This window comes from Lichenostomus cassidix, chromosome 4, assembly GCF_008360975.1.
Source record: "Lichenostomus cassidix isolate B80296 chromosome 4, HeHo_3.0, whole genome shotgun sequence".
NCBI lineage: Eukaryota > Metazoa > Chordata > Aves > Passeriformes > Meliphagidae > Lichenostomus > Lichenostomus cassidix.
Window position 1 is genome coordinate 44,016,205 of NC_139484.1, and position 21,241 is coordinate 44,037,445.

Genomic DNA, 21,241 nt, shown 5'->3' on the forward strand with positions numbered 1-21,241 from the left:
AGCATCATAGTAGAAGAGCTACAGAGCTGTACTATCTGCATGGGAGATGACTGCAGCATTGGATCTCAGACTGGCACAGTGCCTGTGGAAAACCTTCCCTCCAGAGTCATGTGGAGTTGTCCAAGACAGCGCCAAACAGCAAAAAACTAAATTAAGACAGCGCTGGCTTTGATGGGTGCTTTATTTCTCGTGCCCTTCAAATACTTGGGTTCAGAAAGTGCAAATATAAGCAAAGTGATTCAGCGAGACTCCTCCTGTGAATAAATACAGTGGAACTGTATGTCTAGGCATGTAAGAATGAGCCTGTCATCAGTCTCTTCCATAAGTCTTCAAGCTATCATCCTAAACTTGCATTTGGCATAATACAAATGGAAAAAGAAGACAGAGAGATTAAAAAAAAAAAAGAGAAAACATCTTCTGTAAGGAAAGAAAATCACATACATTGTTTTCAAGACAGCTCTGTAATCTTCTGAGGTTAAACATATGCTAATCAGGGAACCAATTACTTAAAAGCTGAAGAACATTTTGCATATGCTTATTGAATTACATGCAGGCATAACAAAGTAGTAGAAGTACTTATGAAAATTATGACTCTGTGATTAATACATCAAATAAAGGAATGCTGTAAGACTGGCAGAGACTGAGTCCTGCTGTTTCCTGCAATCAGCTCTGAAGATTTCTCAATCTTAGTTATTGCTTATTTACTAGCTCCAAAAACTGCACAGCATTCACAAAATATTGGATGATCAATCGAACAATGAAAAATGCATGAAAGCAAAAACTGTCAGGCTTCTAATATCTAAAATTAGAATGCAAATCAAGTGCAAACCAAGTGTAAAAGCTTTCTTTTTACCTTTTCTTCCACTTCATGTCCTGTTTCAATCAAACTCATTGCTCTCAAGAAATCTGGAGCGCCAGTGGGCTAGGAAAGATTACCACAGATAAGTATTAAAATGTAAAGGAACTAATAAACATGACTCAAAGGACTTGTGAAGTCATCTATGTTAGGGCAGGATTTTTCCCCTCTTTCCTATCATTTCAGGACTGATGGATAAACCATTCTTGTTCCTACATGCTCTGAGTTTCTCTTCACTGTTCCTGGAAGCACTGCTGTCTATACAGAAGCAGTTGCTGGTACAAAACACTACAAAAGGCAAAACACTGGCTTCCTTAACAAGAAAATCAGGTTCCAAACAAAAGAAAGAACACAGCTTTGTAGGATTCTGATCAGGTCTTCATGGCTTTACTTCCTTCTGACTTACACATAAGGAAAAAATATACTAGCCTGTTCAGGCATTACCTCTGCTGCAAGGAGTTTCAACTCCAGGGTCTTGATGACTTTTTACAGAGCTAACAGTCCCTCCAGAGCAAGGAAAGCCTGGAGGACTAAGACTCTTTAGCTACTGTCCCTCTCCAAGCCATCACAGGGAAGAATTTTCAAGGCACAGGGGTTGAAGCAGCATTCATCGCACCCAGAAACATTGATTTTAATCATTCTATCACAGTATTACTTCGCAACCTAAGGTGTGTTGGGATCCCATTACACCACACAATCGTTAATATCAAGGCTACAAAATCAGCTTCACAACTACAGGTTAAATTAAACCCAGAATTCCTGCCATCGATCTGAGTTACTCAGTTGGGAAAATCAGAAGTCACAAAGCATCACAGGAAACCTGTTCAAAGTAGAGCAGCTCTGTCTGGTCCTGGCCACCAATTTTTGACAGAAGCTACCCCACCCCAGGACCTATGCAGACAGACATGCCAAGGAGTTACAAGGCGAGCAGATGAGACAAGAGCAGAAACCAGTGAAGCTGCCATGCACCAGAAATCTCTGATAACACAGGTAATGAGTAGTGCGCATAAATGAAAGGAAAGTACTGAGTGCTCTGGCTGACATTATGCATGTAAAATTGGTTTGTTTGTGTCTCCAATTACCTCTGAGTAGGGATGGTTGATCCTTCAATATTTGGAAAAAGGATTATGCAAAAGGCGTTCATTTTGTTTACAAAACATAATATTTTTAAGAGTAGGTGGTAAGAACTGAATTTCTCCTTCCATGTTACACAAAAGTACTTGAGAGGGTTTTTAGTGCTTGAACTATTGTATCCTTTGAGCTGCAGGTTGCCAGGTGACATTAGGGTCTCCTGCAGGACCCAACAAGGAGGCTGTCTGCAGAGAACCTATGCTGATCTCAAACACAGACTCACCTAGTACCAGGGTAGAGATGGTACATCCCCAAAACCTGTCCACAGTCCCACTGCACACTTTGTGCTCTGAGGCACACAGGATGCTCTTGATTCACCTTACCTGATTGCTTCAGAAGGGAGTACTTGCGAAGCGGAAAAATATACCTTGATTTGGTTTAATTTTTATCCTTCGAGACTGCCAAGGGAGAGATGTGAGTGTGCAGGTCCTACCCAAATGCCTGGCTCCCTGGCAGATCCAGCCACACCCGTGAAAGAACTGGTCACAGAGGAGCTATGTTGCCCCTTAAAGACTGATGAAGAATTTGGGCTGCCTCAGCCATAAATCTCCCTTGTGTGTGTTTGGCTAAATACAGGCATGAGCTGCAGAGGACCCTTCCTGCCTTTGCCTTTCACACAGCGAGCACGAGTGTTAGTGAGCAGCAGCAGAGGAGGCTTGTGCCCTGGTGTCCCACCAGGATCCTGAGGGATACATGTACATCCTGGCTTGCTGGATGCCTTCCCCAAGGGTTCCCAGGCACAAAGTCAGCCTCCTTCAGGCACAGAAGGTTGTCACTGTGCTCCTTTCTGCCATTCCAGCAACACACAGAAACTGTCTTGCCTTAGAGGACTTCCAGAAACTTTTCCTCACTCACCATGTTTCTTTACTGTCTGAACAAGACTTTTCTGGACACCAAAATGCCCACAGTTTCTGACATCAAAATTTTCATGAATAACTTGAATAGTTATTTGAATTATACTGGAAATTTCATTTTAGGGAACATTCACAATGCTTTCTCCTCCACAAAGCATTCACAATGCTTTCTTCACCTTTGGTTCCCTTCCATGAGAAATATGGATACTTAGTCTAATACCTAGGATTTTACAGATTTAGGCTTCGCGCCCCTCTCATTTTGGAATTATTTTCCTTTTTGGTATTTGATGCTGTAAACAACTTTCCTTGCTGGGAATTCCATATTTTAAAATATTTTCTCTGTCTTCTAGCAACGCTGGCCGGGAAGTCTGCCTTGCTGGAAGTTCAGAGCAAACACTCAAACCGGTACTTCTGTGTGACCTGGCTCAGGATGCCAAGAGCATGCTTCCCACCAGGCCAACAATCATGAACTGAGAGATCCCTCCCACATAAAAGAGCACACTGGGCTCTGCTACGCCTCACTGGAAACATCTGCTATGCCCCAGTGAACTTCACTGCTTTAGTACTGCTCCAGTGCCATGGACATGTCGACTCAACGCGCTTACCTTATTAATGCGGTCTGAGATCACTGTGTCCCGCTGGGTCTCAGTCTCCATGGGGCTGCTGAACAACACATCATCTTCTGCACTGGTGTTTGCTTCCCCCATTGTCCTCACAGAAATTGTCATTTGTGGAGGTTGCCCAAATTTTATATTCTTGGCTAACTGTTGCTGAAAAACAAGAAAAATAAAACAAACAAACCAGGTATTTATATTACGAGCAAAACAAGCCAAGCCCAGCAAGTGCCCCTGCTCTGCTTGAAAGCTGCACAGAAATATTCTGGGCAACTGCTGACTCTGGAAAAAAACCCCCCCAAAAAAAAAACCCCAAGAAAACCCCAAACCAAACTAACCAACCAACCAACTGACCAAAAACCCCCAAACCGAACCACAAAAAAAACCAACAAAACCCCCCCAAAACAAACAAACAACAACGAAAAAACCACCCACCAAACAAACAAAAAAACCCCAAAACCACCCTGAGGCTCACATTATTGCAACATGGTGATCACCTTGTCTTCTTTCGCCCCACAAGGTGACTAAAGTTAGGAACTTGCTACATGATTTTTGATTTTGGATGATCGATTCAAGTTCTTGACAGCATTGCCAACTTTTGCAAACTTACTGTGAGTTTTGAAACACTCAATCTCGTTTTTTAATCTGTGTTGTAGGTTAAGAATTTGTTTATAAAAGGTAATTATGAAACCTTATTGTTGTGAAGAAATAAGCTTATGAGCCAAGTGTAGGCTGAGAAACTAATACTACCCCAAAAGGCAACCTTTTCCTTTTCCAGCCCCCAAACCCTTCATCTCATGCATTTGCATTTCTAAAAGGTATCCTTATTGTAATGTTTAATCATAACTTTTAAATGTTAAGGGTTTGGCACAACCCTGCCTTAGAGGAGGCAAAATTTCAAAGCAGGGGAAACCCAGCTCTTTTGGATGCTTGATCTCATAGGAAGAATGCACAAACTCATGTCTGCTCATACTTACCAGCACTGCCACTCACTGCTGTTGCACGAAGAAGTTTAGATAGGGGACATGCAGCAGATGAATGGATAAAAAATCTTTCCCACCATTTATTTTCCATGCTGCAGCAATCTTCTCTCAAGGGTTACAAGGAAGTACTCTTGAATTACATCAAGCGTAAGATGAGCAAAATAAGAAGCATATACTATATGTCCTCTAGCAGGGTGAGTTAGAGAAATTGCAGCCCTGGGTACTGCAGAGATATGCACCATACAGACTTTGAACACGAATTTTTTTCCAAAAAAGAGGAGAAGTTCTCTAGAAGGAGCAAATGGAGCAAGGTATATTTATTAAAATATTCTTTTCCTGAATTTTTCTAATTCTCAATTAGGAAGGAAGGAACCATGAAGTTATTTTCCTGCTTCGCTGCTTTTCAAGCACAGAAAATTCGCCAAAGGAGATCTCCCATTTTTATCTTGTGATATTATGAACAAGTAATTCAGCTGTGCAGCTTCTATTCAGTGGAAATGTCAGGTACTTACACAGTCCCTTAACACGAGTTTGCTGCTGAGAACTGTAGGAGATTGGAGTAGATAGCATGTAAAACAAAGATTTTATTTTTTTTCCTATAGCATAGAATCAGTAACATGGCACAAGTGAGGAGTTGTCAAGGAAAGATATCCTCTAAAAGAATTCAGGTCAGATTAGTCTTTCTTGCCATCGTTCCCAGTGGGCTAGACTCTTATATCAAGTTTATCCATATTATCCCAAAAAAGATTAACAGATTTCTGCATCGAACCATTAAAACAAAAGTTACATGCAGAAACTCCTCATTAACAGGTTATTAAACTAGAATAGTTTTTCTCAGTCTCCTCACTGAGTAGAGTTAGTTATTTATGCCCTTTTGAATTTTGGCAGAAAGTAGTGAAATTCATCTCTAAAGCATTTTGTCATGGGGGCAGTTCTGAATAGCAAACTTTTATCCCCACCTGGATTACTGGCATAGTCTAAAGGCAAGAGTTTCACCAAGTCCTTGCAGGCTTTTATGTTAGCAGTGCATCTCTCTGACTTGGAATCTTACATGCTTCCATTGTGTAAATGGGAGCTGGAATGGCTAAAATGGTCTGTGTGAGACAGTGTGAGGCCTTTAATTCTGCTCTGTTCCTGCAGGCCTTCTGACACCAGAGGAAAATTATTTCAGAAAAAAATTCTTAATTTAGTAATGTGTTCTCTAAGTTGAGATTGCTCCTTTTTTCTTCCTGAAGTCGTATTCCTAGACAAATAGTTCTCCCGGACGGAAAACAAACTATCAGCATTACTGAGCAATCACCTAGGAAACTAAGGATCTGTGCATCTGTTCCATGGTGAGAACATGTACACATTAATATATTGCTTGCAGTGTGTTTTGGAGGAAGGGATGGTATGTTACCCTTTTGATCTTCTGACAAGTTCTTGATGTGCGTGTGCAATGCGAGGTGGGAGTTCGGTGATGGAGCTGTTGTGGAGAAAGGTCTGTGCTTGAAAAAGAATGGCCTTTTTAATTATCATCAAGGGTTCTTGAGGGCTCTGCTGTAAAAATGTGTATTTCTGTATATAAAAGTTTAAAATGTCATTTTCCTGATATTTCCAAGAAATATACTATCCTCAATATTTATGGGCTGTACACAGCTATGGTTGTTTTTTGGTTTGCTTCTTTTTTAAAATTATTTCAATGTTTTTAAAGTTTGTTTGCTCAGACTTGCATAAATTAGCTTGAAGATTTAAGAATAAACTCTGGTAGACCTCACATTCCTTCCAGGACAGAAGGTGCTTCTCTGTATTATTTATTTATTGGCCTTTTTTGAACAAATTTAGTTTAAAAACCAAAAAGCTCCCCTAGCAGTTCCCCACCAGCCAGTTTCTTTCAGTGTATTCTAATCTCTAAAGCTGACGGCCAAATGTCAAAATCTCAAATAGATCATTGTAACTACTGTGCAAATTTATTCTTTTTGCCTTTTGAAGAGTAATGCCTACAAATTTTACTTGGGAGAACACACAGATAGGCTAGCCCAGAGATGGAGAGAGACATCAATTTAAGATGCAAGACCTTTGAGAAGAGGCCATAATCCCTGAAAAGGAACATCTGCTTTAAATTTCTCACAAGTTTCAGTTAGATGTATATTTCTGAACACATAAATCCTCTATAGTCAAGAATTCCCTGTGCTGACAGTGCATGATAGTCGCCTAAGGAGGATTATTTGCAATGCCAGTCATTAGAAGCTGCAGGCATGGCGTTTTGGTCTTCTGCCATTGCACAGTCATGTGAATAAATACCCTTTTGAAAATCTCCACAGATGCATTCTAGGCTGACTAAAGGACGTTGGTCTCCCTAGGTTTGTGCAAGAAGACTTGTAATTTTGCAGCCAGAAACCACCATCTTGCTCTAAAATCTGTCGACTAGAAGCAGAAGAAAAGAGATGAATGTTTTATGCCTGCACCTATCACTTCCAGCCTTCCTCCAGTGGGCATTCCCAGTCCCTCGGTTTGCATCCAGTGGACAAGCATTTCCACAGGACTCACAAACCACTCTCAGCCCCAAAACAGCACAGCTACCACACAGCACCTATATCATGAAGCTGGAGACACCACACACAGGGGAGCTTCAGGATGAGATCCAGGCCAGGTTTACCGCATCCACATTTTTTTTCTATAAGACTCATCAGGTTTCTATAAGATTCCTGATAGCTTGTCTATTCACACACAACCCAGGTAGCTCAGTGTGACAGTGAGGTATGGGACAGGGCTGCACATCTAATACAGGCAAATAAATACTAGGAATTTAGAAAAAAAATTAAAGGTTACAGTCATCCAATTTGTAAAATCTTACTTGGTAACTGAACCAAGACACAGACCCAGTTCTATTTCCAGCAAAATAATTTGCTAAAATGTGATATTGTTTAACTGACACCAGCTTCCCATTAATAACTTAAGGAATAAAGCTCCTAAGTTAAATTGTTCTGCCTTGTCTGGCACCTGCAGCAAATAAAAAAAGCTCAGACTTTCAAAGCACTCTTTGCATTTGCATAGGAAATGCCAGAGAACAAGTTTTCCATATTAATTGGCAAAGAGCCCAGATCAGGCTGTACATCTTCTCTCTCACTCCCATTTGGCGTCTTTTCTGCTCACATGCCTACTTGCATGTGTGTTGGACTCAGGCCCTTGAAACCACATCATTCTTAGGGCTTCATGCCTGGAGTGAATCCAAAACTGGATCCTCTGAGCTGCTTATTCTGTTCAGTTAAAAATCATTAAAACAGAGGGTACTATTTCAGCTGATTCCATTCAAACAAGGCTTACAAGAAATGCTGGTCATATTTTCCCTTCAACTCAGATATCTACTCTTCATATCTGTTTGCAGTGCCTAAATATAATGAAACCTAAATGAAATTAAGTTTTCTAGTTACATATAAATAAAAAATAATTATTTAATTAATATTTATCCCAAAAAGAGGCACACTGCTGAAATTCCAGTTGGTCCTGTACAGTCTCTCCAAATGAACCAAAAATCAAATGCCTTGGGACTACATAAGAACAGGGTGAGCCCATATTGAAACGTTACTTGTAAATGCTCCAGTGATTTGTGGCATCTGAGGAACTTTTACACCATCCAACTTTGCTTAAAGAAATATTTGTTTTGGTTTGGGATTCTTACTAGTTTCAACTGTTCCTTATGTGTTCTCATGCTGTGAAAAACTGAATAATTGTCCTCTATTCATTTGATAAATTCCATTCACGATTTCAGGCATCTCTATCATATTCTCTTTTATAATTTCTTTTCTAGGCTCACAAGACAGTTCACCTAATTAATGGTGAACTATGGAAGTGAGTCCACTTCTTAATCCAAACAAGAAAATCTGCAGCATATCAAAACAAATTAAATACCCCACATAAGTTGTTTCTTTTTTAATCAAAAAGAGAATAAACTGGAAAACACCATGTGAAAAGTAATATTGGTATAGCTGGAGGCTTTGGAAAATAATCCAGGTGTAAAATTAACATGGAAACCTATTGAAAATTAGGAAAATAACAAGTATTAGCACAGATGTTTCGGATATAAGATGCTGGGAGGATACTATTCCACTCTCCATGTGTGGAGCAGCATCTGTGGTTTGCGACATTACACTGGAAGAAACTTCTTGGGAGAGTCCAAAATAGAAGAATGGTGAAGAAGCAAACTGTAAATGGACCTCTAGAGATGTGTATTTGCAGCAAATCCAGATACAAATGAAGATTTTGGTGTACAGTGGCAATGGACCACTTCCACATGCTCATGTGTAAAGAGCAAGATTTTGTGGAGAGGCTTGAAGATAACAGCATCTGTGGCATTTATCACATGAGTCTCCCCTAAAGCAAAGCAGATGAAAGGAAGGAAAATGGAAGTTCATTTTCAGGGATTACTATGATCATAGGAAAAAGGGGGTCTGCCCAAGAAATACTAGAATGGTTAAAAAATATTATAAATTCAGTTTATAAAGCAAAAAGTTTTTCAAATTTGAGGAATACAATTAGGCTGTTGAGACGCTAGAAAATATTGGCAACGAAGAAATTAATTTTAAGAAATACAAAGCTAGGCAATCATGCAGTGAAAATTCACTTCCAATTCTAAAAAATTCAGAGCATTTTGTTAAAAGATAATAGCTTTGAGGTTTGAAAAATGGCTTTGTAGCCTTTTTGAGATCTAGGCAATATCAAACAAAAGCTACATTGGGAATTGCTGGTAGAATACAGATTCAATGCATAGTGGGGAAGCACGGGCTTGATCATTAGCTAAGGTATGCAAATGACTAAAAGAAGTGTAATCCAAAACTGAACACACAAAAGTTCTAACAGGAGGAAAATTAGCAGGGTCATTCATCATTACAAAGTCAGAGAAATGTGAATTTTAAAAGTGGTCCTTTAGTATTTGACCAAGCAGTTGGTATTCACAAGAAATGTTTTATCATAATTAATACCTGTATAATAAATAGGTGTTTTATAGCTTGACAGAGCAGAGGGTTTGTTTTAACTTACATGGCTACATGAAACAGAAAGGCTGTAGCCCAGTAGTTCCTAAAGGCCATAAGCCATATGTCATAGTCAATCTTTAATATTTCCTGCAGCTGACTGCTGCAGCCTCACAGATGCCAGATGACACAAGATACTTTCAGTGAAGGCAAGAGGTGGAGAACAAGCTGTTCTTCTGCCTACAGAGGCAGTAGCAGTGCCACACCATGGTATCATCACAGCAAATGGGAGAGAATAGTTTAGATGCTTCAGGAAACTAATGTTTTAAATAAGCTTACTTGTTTAAAGCTTGCTTGCTGCAGTTTTTGTGAGTCTGAAATAAAAACTGTGTTCTGTTCATTTGCTGACCATTTCTGGCAAATATTAGAGGCAGGAAAAAGAGTCACAGCTACAAAATGTCAGGAAGTAGTTCTAAGATACTTTGATGGAAGAAAAAAACCAATCCACTAATCTCTGAAAGGGAAGGATGTAAAATGAAGCTCCAAGAGTTGGGTTGTGGGGTTTTTTCTGACACACTGATAGATTTACATTTTAAACGTTCTGTGTGTCTCATTCACAGTGCTGTATGACAAGTAAAGCAACAGATCCCCAGAAACTGAAAGAGTTCAACATTGAGTACCAGTGCCTGTGTGCCACCTGTTTGTGGGAGCATGTTCAGGCTGGCTTTCTACATTGAATCTTAAAAACTAGGTAATGATAAATCTCAGCAGTTCCAAAGGACAAGGGAAAGACTGCTTTTACAACAGCAGATGGCTTGAGCCAACACAAATTAACTTCAGGATACACAAAGGCTAGTGGAAGTTTATGAGAGGTCAGGCTTTCCTCAGCCTGACTTCTAGCACACAGTAAAACCTTTGAACATGACCAAATCCATTTATAGAAAGCATGATAAAATGAATACTGCCAATCTGAACATCAATAAAACCAAATGAGAGCAATTCCAGGAAGAAGTAATTTACCTTTCATGCATAATTAGAAAGAGAGAATTCCCACAACAAGCAGCTGAACCAGTGCACATGCTGGCCAGCTGCCCAGACTACTACAGAGTTTGCACCATTACACAACATTTTCTGTGGGTCCATCAACACTCCAAAGTCAGCAGAAATGCAAGGCGAGAAGGGAGAAACACTTTGGTGATGTCCAGAATGAGTTCCAGCACCATCACTATTAAATGGCTTGTGTTGCTATTCTGACTTCAAAACCCTTTTCACCATGCTGTCTGTTAGGTTTGTAAGCATGGGGACTTTAAAAAAAACAAATTTAAGTTGTCCAGGAACATTTGCTGTACCACCTCCAGGGAGGCTTTCCATGAGTTAACAAAAAAACCCCATGCACATTTAGATGAATATATAACTTCTGTGTAAACACATAAATAGAAATGTCATTTGCAATCTATTATGCATTTCTTTTCTGAATGAATGAGTTGCTCTCACTATCATCATCAGCAGAGTTGAAAAATGAATCTGGTATGCTACAGGCTGTGTTCCAGCTACACTAAAATGACAAAAGTTAACTACCATCCTTCAATTTTAAATAAAAAAGCAAGCACATTTTTTACATCAAGCAGCTGAAACAATATACCCCCTTAGAATACATTCAAGTAACCACACTGAAAAAAGGCTTGTGCAAAGTTCATATGAGCAAGAGAGTATCACTGGCTATTTATTTTGTGACTTTCAAGGGTGATATTTTGCATTAATTTTCTTGATTTAGAATTTACTTAGTGAACGTGGTTGTTACCAAATGCATTAACTATACTTTTTATCAGGTGTCTTAGTTTGGCAAAGGCAATAATTTCTATTGGGAATTTTAAGCTCAGTTTTGAAAGGAGAAAAGGCATCTCTGGAAGTGAAAAGTTACTCACAGAAAAGCTAATATATGGAAGCCAAGACAACAAATCCAATTGGTCAGAACTGTGGGACACTGCAGGACAGGCCTATGTACCTCATGTCTTTACCCAGAGTCAGCAGTCATTTTAAATACAATGGTTTCCAGCCTGGAAAATGGCATGCACTGAATCTACCTGACCCAGGGAAATTTAAGCTGAAAAACCAGCGCAGAGGAATTGGAGATGTGCTAATATGGTTTCTACTTTGGAGTTCATTCACAGTCAGCATGGCCAGCACTGTGCAGGTGCTCTGCCTGCTGACAGCACCAGGCAGGAAGCAGGAACAATTTCATCCTGAAGGTCAGAGCTGTCTAATGTGCATGATCTCTCACTCCCCAGAAAAGATGGATAGTGGGTAGACTTCAGAGGTAAAAGGAATCAATGGTATTTTACTGGTCATCTTCAGGGTAACAGCACTTGCACAGCATTAAAAATTTATCAGCATTTTGACAGGACACGTCAGCATCCTGAACAATAAAGTGCAACTTGCTTCTGAAGGACAGCTCTTTCAAGGTTTAGAAAGGCGTAAAGCTGGGAATCTTAGAGATATACAAGGAGTAAAGCAAAAAATTAGTTCAAGCACTAATGGGAGAGAGTTCTGGAAAAGAAGTGAAAGCAGATCATGTAAAGCTCTTTAGAAGCAAATACCCAAATGTGTTGTTTATGCTTTGGAGAGGTAAACAAATCCACCTTCCATGAAAACCATTGGAAGGACAGTGAGAAAAAGGAGAAAAAACTGTTATACATATAAGCGTATAATTAAAATGGCTTTGCAAAGAAGTCTCACACTCTGCATGCCATTCCCTGCCCTCAGCACAGCCTTCATTTCTTCTCTCATTACCACATCTGTAGGACTCAGGCATACAGATCAGGACATGCCAAAACAGTGAGTTCAATGCAGATGAGTTCCACGAGGCACTGATGTTTCTGCAGATATGTTTGCAGCATCACTTCTGTACCTTTCAAGACTAAAACCTGGAACTCCTGCAGATTGTCTGAATTACATACAATGGCTTTTGGCCAGAGAATTTAACATGACTAAGAAACTGCCCCGAGGCTTTTGGAAAAGCAATCCATCTTTATGCACATTAAACATGTTCTGGAGACCATTTTCCACAACATTTTAAATATTTTTCCCACTTAAAATTTCTTACCTGAAGAATTTTGACTTTTCCTAACACGTTCTCCTGTGACATTGCTTGAATGGCCTGTTCACTCTCTGTTCTCCCATCAGGTATGAAAATACTGTCATGGGAAAAAGCTCGACTGCCCATAGAATAATGGGGGGATCTGTTAAAAAAAGAACAGTTAACAAGTAAATAAGCACTGCAATTAATTTATGAGAGTGACTCTTCATATCACAGTTGTCCTGTTGTATGGATTTTCCCTCCTGCTTGCCTTCTACATAAAAGCTTTGAACATTCTTGGAAGAGAGGTATCCAAACACGTTTGGTTTGCATAAGTTTAATGGAGGTGCATGATTCCTTTACACACAGCCTCCCTCCTTGGAAGGATCTAGAGTTGGGTGTTCTCAATAGGCGTGTTGAGAAGTTCAATTGATTTTCCTCGTAAGTCTCAAATTCAAATGTTACTTTCAGGATACAGAGTAGAGGATGATGATGCACACATTGCCAGTGTGCATCCCTAAGAAAGTCTGCATTCATGCTTAGTCCCACTGCTTGGGACACACTGTCATTGCTGGTTACAGGAAACAGCAGGTGCCAAGCAAAGGGAGCTCTATAACACAGAAGGAGGTACTACAGTTCAGTAACCTGCTTCTATAGAGCTGCCTCCTTTAGCTGATTACTCAGCTCTTCCTACCACCATGAGTATGACCACACTGACAATAAAAGGTTATCACCAAACCCCAAAACTGCTAAGAAGCTTATTGCACCAAGCTGCCTTTGTTGCCTTGATTAGCAGCAAAGGGCGAGAAATGCCCATGTGCTGCTGCTAAACTGAGCACCGATGCCAAGGAGGAGGGTGTGACATAAATGAACCAGTTATATGGCTCTGATTGAAGTCCATAGGCAAAGGGATGAAAAAGAGTGGTTTCATGTGCCAGAAATCATTCTAATGAATTTAATTTTAAAAAACCCAAAACCTTAGAATTAAAAAAAAAAAAAGCTTGTGGTTGTTACTTTGGAGTTTTGGGGGCATGTGGAAGGAAACATGTTTGCATTTGAAAGTCATGTTTTTTCTCACCTAGAATATTGCATGGCAAGTGAAAAGCCAATAATCTACAATCATCCTAAAAGCCACAATAGAAAAAACCTAAACAATTGAGAGGACCTAAATCTGTCCTTTTAATAATCTGTTGGCAACTCTATGGAACCCATTTATAGTTTCAGAAAACAATCAGGATGGAAAAAAAAAGATAGTTTTGACACAGATCTATCCAGCATAACCTTCTACATATGATAAAAGCATTATACACAAATATTCCAGCAAAAGCAAGGGAGATGATACTTCCAGTGAGAGGTATAAGTAAAACAACAAGAAAAATTAAAGTTTCACATACTTAAGAAGATCAGTATATTATCTTTTCTGCCTAAAATGTGCTAATTGTTCATGAAGTGTTCGAGATTTTTTTTATTCATACTTTGGAAACAAATAAGCTTGGAATGTATTTATTACATTTTCATCTAATTTTCTCCTGGAGTATTTTTAGTAAAAGCAATAATCTTACCAAGCAACAATGTTATATAGGGTTACATAATCCTGTTGAAAGTGATTAGATGATAGACTATTCTTGACTTAACAGAATGTCTTAGAGGTAACCTGAAAATAACAGGACAAAAAGTTCCCCAAACCTTCTCCCTCTCTCTTGTTTATATATAAAATACTTTTTCTCCCACAAAATAATCAAGCCAATAATTTGGGGAGAACACACATAGAGATGACTGAATCATTCCATCTTCCATACAATCACAGACTAAATGAAAAACTATTTACTATCCAGAATAATATTTGAGCAACATGCTTCATTTGAAACAAACCAGCACACAAAAAGGCAAAGAGCTGGTCAATATTACACAACATTTTTAGCTGTGGAAGAGGAAGATCATTTAACTGATGCTATATTCTATATTGGATTTTTTTTTATAAAATCCACAACTTGATTGCCTCTGGCTGTTAATACACCTTCTTTTAGAAACCTTTCATCAGAGAAACCATACAAGTGTATTTTTAAACCCTCTTCTAAAAAGGTTTCTACACTGAATCATCATGACTCAGCCTGTACACAGAGCTGTGGGAAAGTTGCATGGAATTGAAATACCTCTACCTTTCTTGGCCAGCCAGGAATCAGCCAGTGAACCACGACTTGAGGAATACACCTTAACCACAGACAAATTCCTAGCAGGCCTGGAATTGAGTGGTTTGACATGAAACTGAGTGAAAGTTGTCTTTTATCATATAATTGTGTAGGTCTGCTTGAACTGAAAGCTCCAGCATTGCATTCAACAAGCTGGGAGGGAAATGTGCAAAATTTGACAAACCAGTCCATGGCAAGTCTTCCTGCATTTGCATTGCTCAGTGTGAGCCTGGTGGAGGTGCAGAAGGCAAGGCCAGTGGGAGCTGCAGAAGGCAAGGCCAGTGGGAGCTGCTTGTTTGCTATTTACCTTTGAGCTGAGAGATCTGCTGAGGATGCATAGTCCAGGTCATATTGCTCTCCAGAGAGGATTCTTTCGAAAATCTTTTTCCAGCAATGCTGTGGCTCACATACTTGTGGCTTTGTCTCACAGCTACTCACTGTGCATACACCACCATTCACACCTTTTGCTGTCCAGTGGGTTGGACTTCTCATATGTAAAATCAGACACCTCATGTATATTTGTGTTGTCTGTTACAACTAATTAGTAGGCAATGGTTGCAATTCAGGCACCAAAGAGTTCAGTGACTTGCTTGCAAGTTGTTCTTGATCTTACTAATGAACTGTTAATATTGAAGGTGGGAGCAGCCAACCTGCAGCTTTGAAACTGAACAGAATTTGCCAGTAGTTCAAACCCCAAAACTGCAGTTGACCAACAGCAGGAATGCTCTAACTGTAAGAACTGCCCAATAAAATCTGAATCTCTGAAATGGAGTAAAAGAGCATCTGCTGAGGTCAGTGCTGGTAGACTGACTGGGACAGGGCTGTGAGTGAAGATCTTTGCCACCCTGCTACAGAGCTGAGGACACTTTTAGGGATCTAGTCTCTCCTCCTGCCTGTAAACTTGTTAAAATTTCATTTCAAGCTTCCCTTGGGGACATCAGGTCACATGAAGCAGCTTGGGAGCCCCATGTGACCTGCAACCATAAGTACATTCCCACTGAAAATCCAATCCTGTCTTTGACAAGTGCCCACAATGGTACCAGTGGTAGGTTAGGACCATGCTAAGCATTTACAGTCTCCAACATTCTCCCAGTCTCTCTCTCTCTCTCTCTCTCTCTCTATCTCTCTCTTTCTATTACAAGGCACCACACATTCTTGTTTCATAGAGCTGAGGACAAGCATATCTCAAAGGTTTTGTCCATTTTTGTTTTCTTTTTGACTTGATAACAAAACAACATACTCCAAATTGTAAGATTGTCAGAACACATGAAACAGTCACAAGAAACCACACAGTGAATTAATGCAAGACTACTCTCTACTCTGTCCCTTCAAAATGCTTTGCAGATATACTGAATATTTCAGAAGTGGGTGAATGAGCAATTCTGCTAGCCACATGTCCAACAACTGGTAAAAATAGTTTAAGAATTTTGCTTAAATGTCTATGTAGGCTAAAGAATATTGGAAAAAAGATATTCACACATTGTAGTAACCTAGTTTCTTTTACAGGCAAGTTTAAATAGCATTTAAGGTGATTTCCAAACTACTTGTACTTTCTGAAAGGTCTCTTATTTTAGTCCCTTGGAGCCCACAATCCTTTCACATTTTCCCAGTAGTGAATTCAACAGATTATATCACAAAGGTCCTTTTTCCACCTCTTTTTTTTCACTTTGCTCATGTTCTACTTTTGGAAAGACTGAATTTCTTTTAAGTCATAATACAGTATGAATAATTGAGTTTCCTTTGCTGCTACCAGCATTCCCATTCCTGAAGTTTTACTCAGAAGTCTTTACACAATAACATCCTCAGAATCCACATCTACAGGCTGTGCTCCCTTCAATTAAAAGGCATCTCATTATCAGAAGTGGATTTCAATAAATTCAGGGTATGACAGAGATATGGGCTACAGTCATAGCCATGGCTGAAGGAATTACAGCTTCAAACTGCCATATCACTTCCAAGAGATGTGGGAAAACAGGGGCATCAGTTTATGAGAACTTTTGTTGATATTTCCAGTGATGACACTTCAGAGGTTGTTTGTGCTGAAAATAATTGAATCATCATCTGACTCACTTTCAGAAACCTGACTAAATTACATGAATTATGGATGTGCTATATCAAAATACAAAGCACTTTTAACAAATCCTTAAAGATGTTCTCTCTGAAGATGTGTCGCAACCCAAGTATCATGTTCTAGTTTCAATTGCAATACACAAATTTTCAAAACTAATTTTTTCATACTGAGAGCAAAGTTAAATTCCACTTGCTCTCAGAGTTCTCTCTGCCTCACCCGTGCCCCTCTTCAGATTCCCAAGATAGGTTGGAATACTTGGTTTCTCAGCAAAACTAAGAACATACCTTTCACCTTCTTTTATTAGGATGAAATTTTCAAGAACTACTACATTTTTGAGAATATATGAGGGGCTCTGTGGTACATGCAGACTATGCACAAAAAGAGTGCACCAGGATTTGTCTTTATCTTGAGGGTACCCCAGGAGCTTAAAACTACAGCAGAGCAAATCATCCCACAGGATTTTTACAAATAATGAAACCAGCAGTGTCAAATGGGTGGGAAATAGAGTGAGACAGAGGATGAGGACCACACCACATCTTGACCATGGAGATGACTGGACTCAAATACACCTCCTCTATACCTAGGTTTCTTCTGCAAAAAATTAATATGCTTCACAGACTCCTTGTTTAACTCAATGCTGATAAATTTTTCTGGAAGAGGGGAACACCTTCTGTTGTATTTCAGACTTCTGGAAGAACCCCATAAAAACACAGGTAAAATAGATTATACAGATACTGGACGTAACATAGCTCTAATGCATCTGTGTATGAATTTGGCTTGAAAAACCCCTTTTTCCATTACTCATTCTTGCTGAGGTGTCTATGTGTGCTAAGAAATTAGGAAGTGTAAAACAAATTTATCACAGTAGGATGGGATCACCCTGAGCCTACAGAAAAAGCCTTACTGCTCTCCCATGAAAAGCAGCAGAGACCTTCTTTGGACCCTCTCTCAGTCACCCACTGCGATGCATCTATTTAGGATGCAATATTCCATTAGGTCAGGACTAGCTGAGGTATCATGCTTTCTTTATCCTCCCCTCCATGTGTTCCCATCACCCTTTCTGTGCCTTATTACTGGTTTGGGTGAGCAAATCCTGACACAAGTTTCCATGCTAGCTGCATGTCTAGAGAGCTGATGGAAAGAGTCAGACAATTGCAGTCCAGACACCAATCAACATATACTACTGTGGGACTGCACCCTTAACTACATCAGAGCATGTGCAGGGACAATGTTGCACAGAATACAAGGTTATTGTATTGGCACTGGTGGCTATTTAGACCTCATTTTTCTCCAGAAATATTTCACCTCTTTGACAAAAGTATGGTCCTTAAAAAAGGGGAAGCTTTTCCAGCAAGGAGCACTGAGACCTCAGCTCTTATATAACCCCATGTTTGTGCATTACTGAAGTACAGAAATCTCACACCACCAGTTGCCTATTTGGTGTGTCATAAATGTTCCTCCCACTCTGATATTAAAGAGTTAGAAATAGCAACTGGAAAATAAAGGGAAAGAATGAGTTGTTCTGTTCTTTTATGTTTGCAGAGACCAACTCCAAAAAACCCTGAGTCTCATGACTTTCACTCTTTTAGATTTCCATTAGAAACTGATTCTGTAATCATTAAAGATCAAAGTGAACTTTTTAACATAAAGCCATTTTTAAACAATAAAAAATTTTAAAAGCATGCAAAGCAAGAATGAATTTAGTTTAGCCAGGTATTGACCCTTCAAAGGAAACTGAGAGCCACTTCCCAGAATAGTGCCCGAGGGAAATGACTAGTGCAGTGATAGGATGCCTCTACTTGATGCTTTGTTTTAAAAAAAGAAATCTGATTCAACGTTTTGCATCTCCCATGAATGTCTCCAGGGCAGCTAGAGATGAAAAATATAAATTGCATTTTCTAGTCATTACAGAGATGCATTAATACTCTAATAGAGGAAAATGGATTGTAATTTTGAGCTATATTTTTAGTGTCCTCTTTTTCATCTGCTGGAAGGAGAGTTTTGGTTCTAACTCATGCCTGGATGGGGAATATTGTCCATGCTGCAACATAATTCTGAGTTACAGCTATGCTCAGACAGCACATGGCTTCGTTGCATTAGCAAACCCATAAACATGGGCCTCACAATCTGAACAGACGAAAGAGAGACTTTTTTAACAGGGAGTCTTTTTTATAAAGTAAACTTAGAGGTCATTTCTAAATATATGTTCATATCACCTTCAGGAACTGTTGAATTTCAAGACATTAACTCTGGGAAAACTACGCCCTCTGTTATGACCCACCTGAGTCCCACTGATGTCAGTGATCAGTTGTGCAGCCTTGCTGATAGCAGCCCTGTTCTTCTCAAAGACATCACACAACATTATCTTATACAAAGCTCCAGTCTGGTGTCATCGGGGGACCTGGAACCTACGAACTTACCATAATTTTATTTTTCTTAGAAGTAGAGATCAAGCCTAGCTTTAAGTAGCTGATGCATCATGCTAACTAAAATTATTATAATTAGGGGCATAAAAATTAACCATGGGAAGTATCAAGGCCCTGAGTGCACTAATAAGCTCTAATGTCTCTGACCAGTCTCATCTGGAGCCTCCACCCACACACACACAGGTCAAGGAGCATTATTTAAGGTCACACTCAAGGCTTTGGTCCTTGCCTGTGCCATGGTGGAGAAGTGCTGGTCTCCAGCTCAGACAAAACTGTGCCTGGCTATGAAGATCTTTGTTCCAGACCTCAATTTGCAAACCATTTTCCCTGCTTGCCCTTGGCCCTGCCTTCTCAGCTATGGACCGGCAGCATGATTATGGATCCCCTCCTGCTGTGGGATCCCCTTGGTATCCTGCTTGCCTCCCCTGAGGGAGCAGCCCTACCCTTGCTGCTGCCTGACAAGAAGGTAATGAAGGGGGACTTGAATTTTATGTAATTAATAACTAAATTGTCTAATCTCAGAAAGTCTCACCATGCACAGCAAAGGAAAGCATCATTCTGGTTTCCAGTAATTGTGCAAGTGAATCCTAATGCAGCTTAAGGATGTGGATAACTCACCAGTTAGCACAGAAATATGCTGACTGCTGAAAGGAACAGAGCTCTATATGGTCCAGCTTTCACACTTGACCTGAAATCTGCTGCATGTGACACTATTCTGTCAAATAGCAGCATATGTTTATGCAAAATTTGCTCTGAAATATGGCAAAATGTGCAGAAAAGAAAGTGAAAAGTCTATGTTAGCCTTGGCAGGAATGAGTGTTATATAGCAACTGCATTTAGCTGATAAGAAAGGAAAGGAAGAGGAAATAAGACAGTACATTACACTACAGGTGACAACTTTGTTTTGTTCAGTAGCCCAGCCCTACACCTTACCAGCTGCTGAAAATTACAGTTGTCATGCAGAATCTGGAAAGAAATTAAAGATATGATGATGTGGAGGGAGAGTGCAACAAAAACATTCTAAAGGCAGGCAAGGGAGAGGACAAGGGGACAGTGAGACAGCCTAACTTTCCCAGAGAGAGTACAACAAAACAGCCTATGTGATAGCAGTGAAGACCAGGGTGAAAATGGTTCTGGGATTACTGAGCGGAGATGAAGCTGGTCATAGTCAGGGCAGAAGACAAAGGAAGAGTTAAAAGGGAGAAAGAGAGTGGAACCTGATAAAAAATGTCAGGGCTTGCAGAGAAACACTCTACTGAAGAGCTCTCAGGATCATATCCAAACTACAGGCATCTTTGCACTCACATAGCCGCTAGAAAAACAAAAAGCAAGCTAATGGCATGTAATGCAAATTTCTGCTAAGTGATTAAACTGGAACAAGTAGTAAAAAGTCCTCGCTCACAAACCTGAGAAGAAAGCTTCTGGAGCACAAAGACTTCAACAAGTTCATAATATAAGGGAGGAAGGCAATAATTGAGGTGTCAAGAAAAGTTAAGGCCAACAGAACTACTGAGTGTGATGTTAGCCTTATGTTCTGTCAAGACACCAGGAATCACTTCAGGAGAGCTTTCCCCACTCCTCTGCTCTGGCCACATGCCACTGAGTACACATGAGAAATGGCCTCTCATAGGGTGGTTGTGGCTCCTATTTCTGTGCTACTCAGCTGCAATATAAATTACAAGAAGAGAGAAACAACTCTAATTTCACCAAAACCTGGAATAAAATTTATTTTAAAAAATCAATGCAAATGGAAAACTGCAAGCACAAACTTTTCTGTCCTGGAATATCCTTGGTTCCCACGATACATCTCGTAACCCAGAAATGAGAAAATCTTTCCAGGTGTATCCATGTCAGCTCACACAAGTAAGGAAAATCCAAGCCTAATATTTTTTTCTAAAATGCAATTTATTACAATGTCTACATGTTGCTTTGCTCTGCTTGGGCTTGAAGAGATACTTGCTTTAGAAATCAAAGTTCGGATAAGATGGAGTCTTCAGAAGAAGGTGGATGCCAAGAACCACAGCAACAAGGCTCTTATACTGAAGCCAAGAAGACACTCAAGATGAGGCACTTAGGAAATTAGGAGACT

At 39.7% G+C, this 21,241-nt stretch overlaps 1 protein-coding gene across 6 annotated transcripts in view; it reads right to left on the minus strand.

The window, feature by feature from the left end:
• Window positions 1-21,241, minus strand: part of CRACD (capping protein inhibiting regulator of actin dynamics) — a 125,661-nt gene that overhangs the window by 12,073 nt on the left and 92,347 nt on the right. For all 6 annotated transcript variants that reach the window (XM_085058887.1, XM_085058886.1, XM_085058889.1 and 3 more), the window contains 3 exons: window positions 12,494-12,629; window positions 3,447-3,611; window positions 854-922 (listed from right to left, as the gene is read on the minus strand). In XM_085058887.1, the coding sequence (XP_084915013.1) occupies window positions 854-922; window positions 3,447-3,611; window positions 12,494-12,629 (370 nt within the window). The remainder of the gene's footprint in view (window positions 1-853; window positions 923-3,446; window positions 3,612-12,493; window positions 12,630-21,241) is intronic.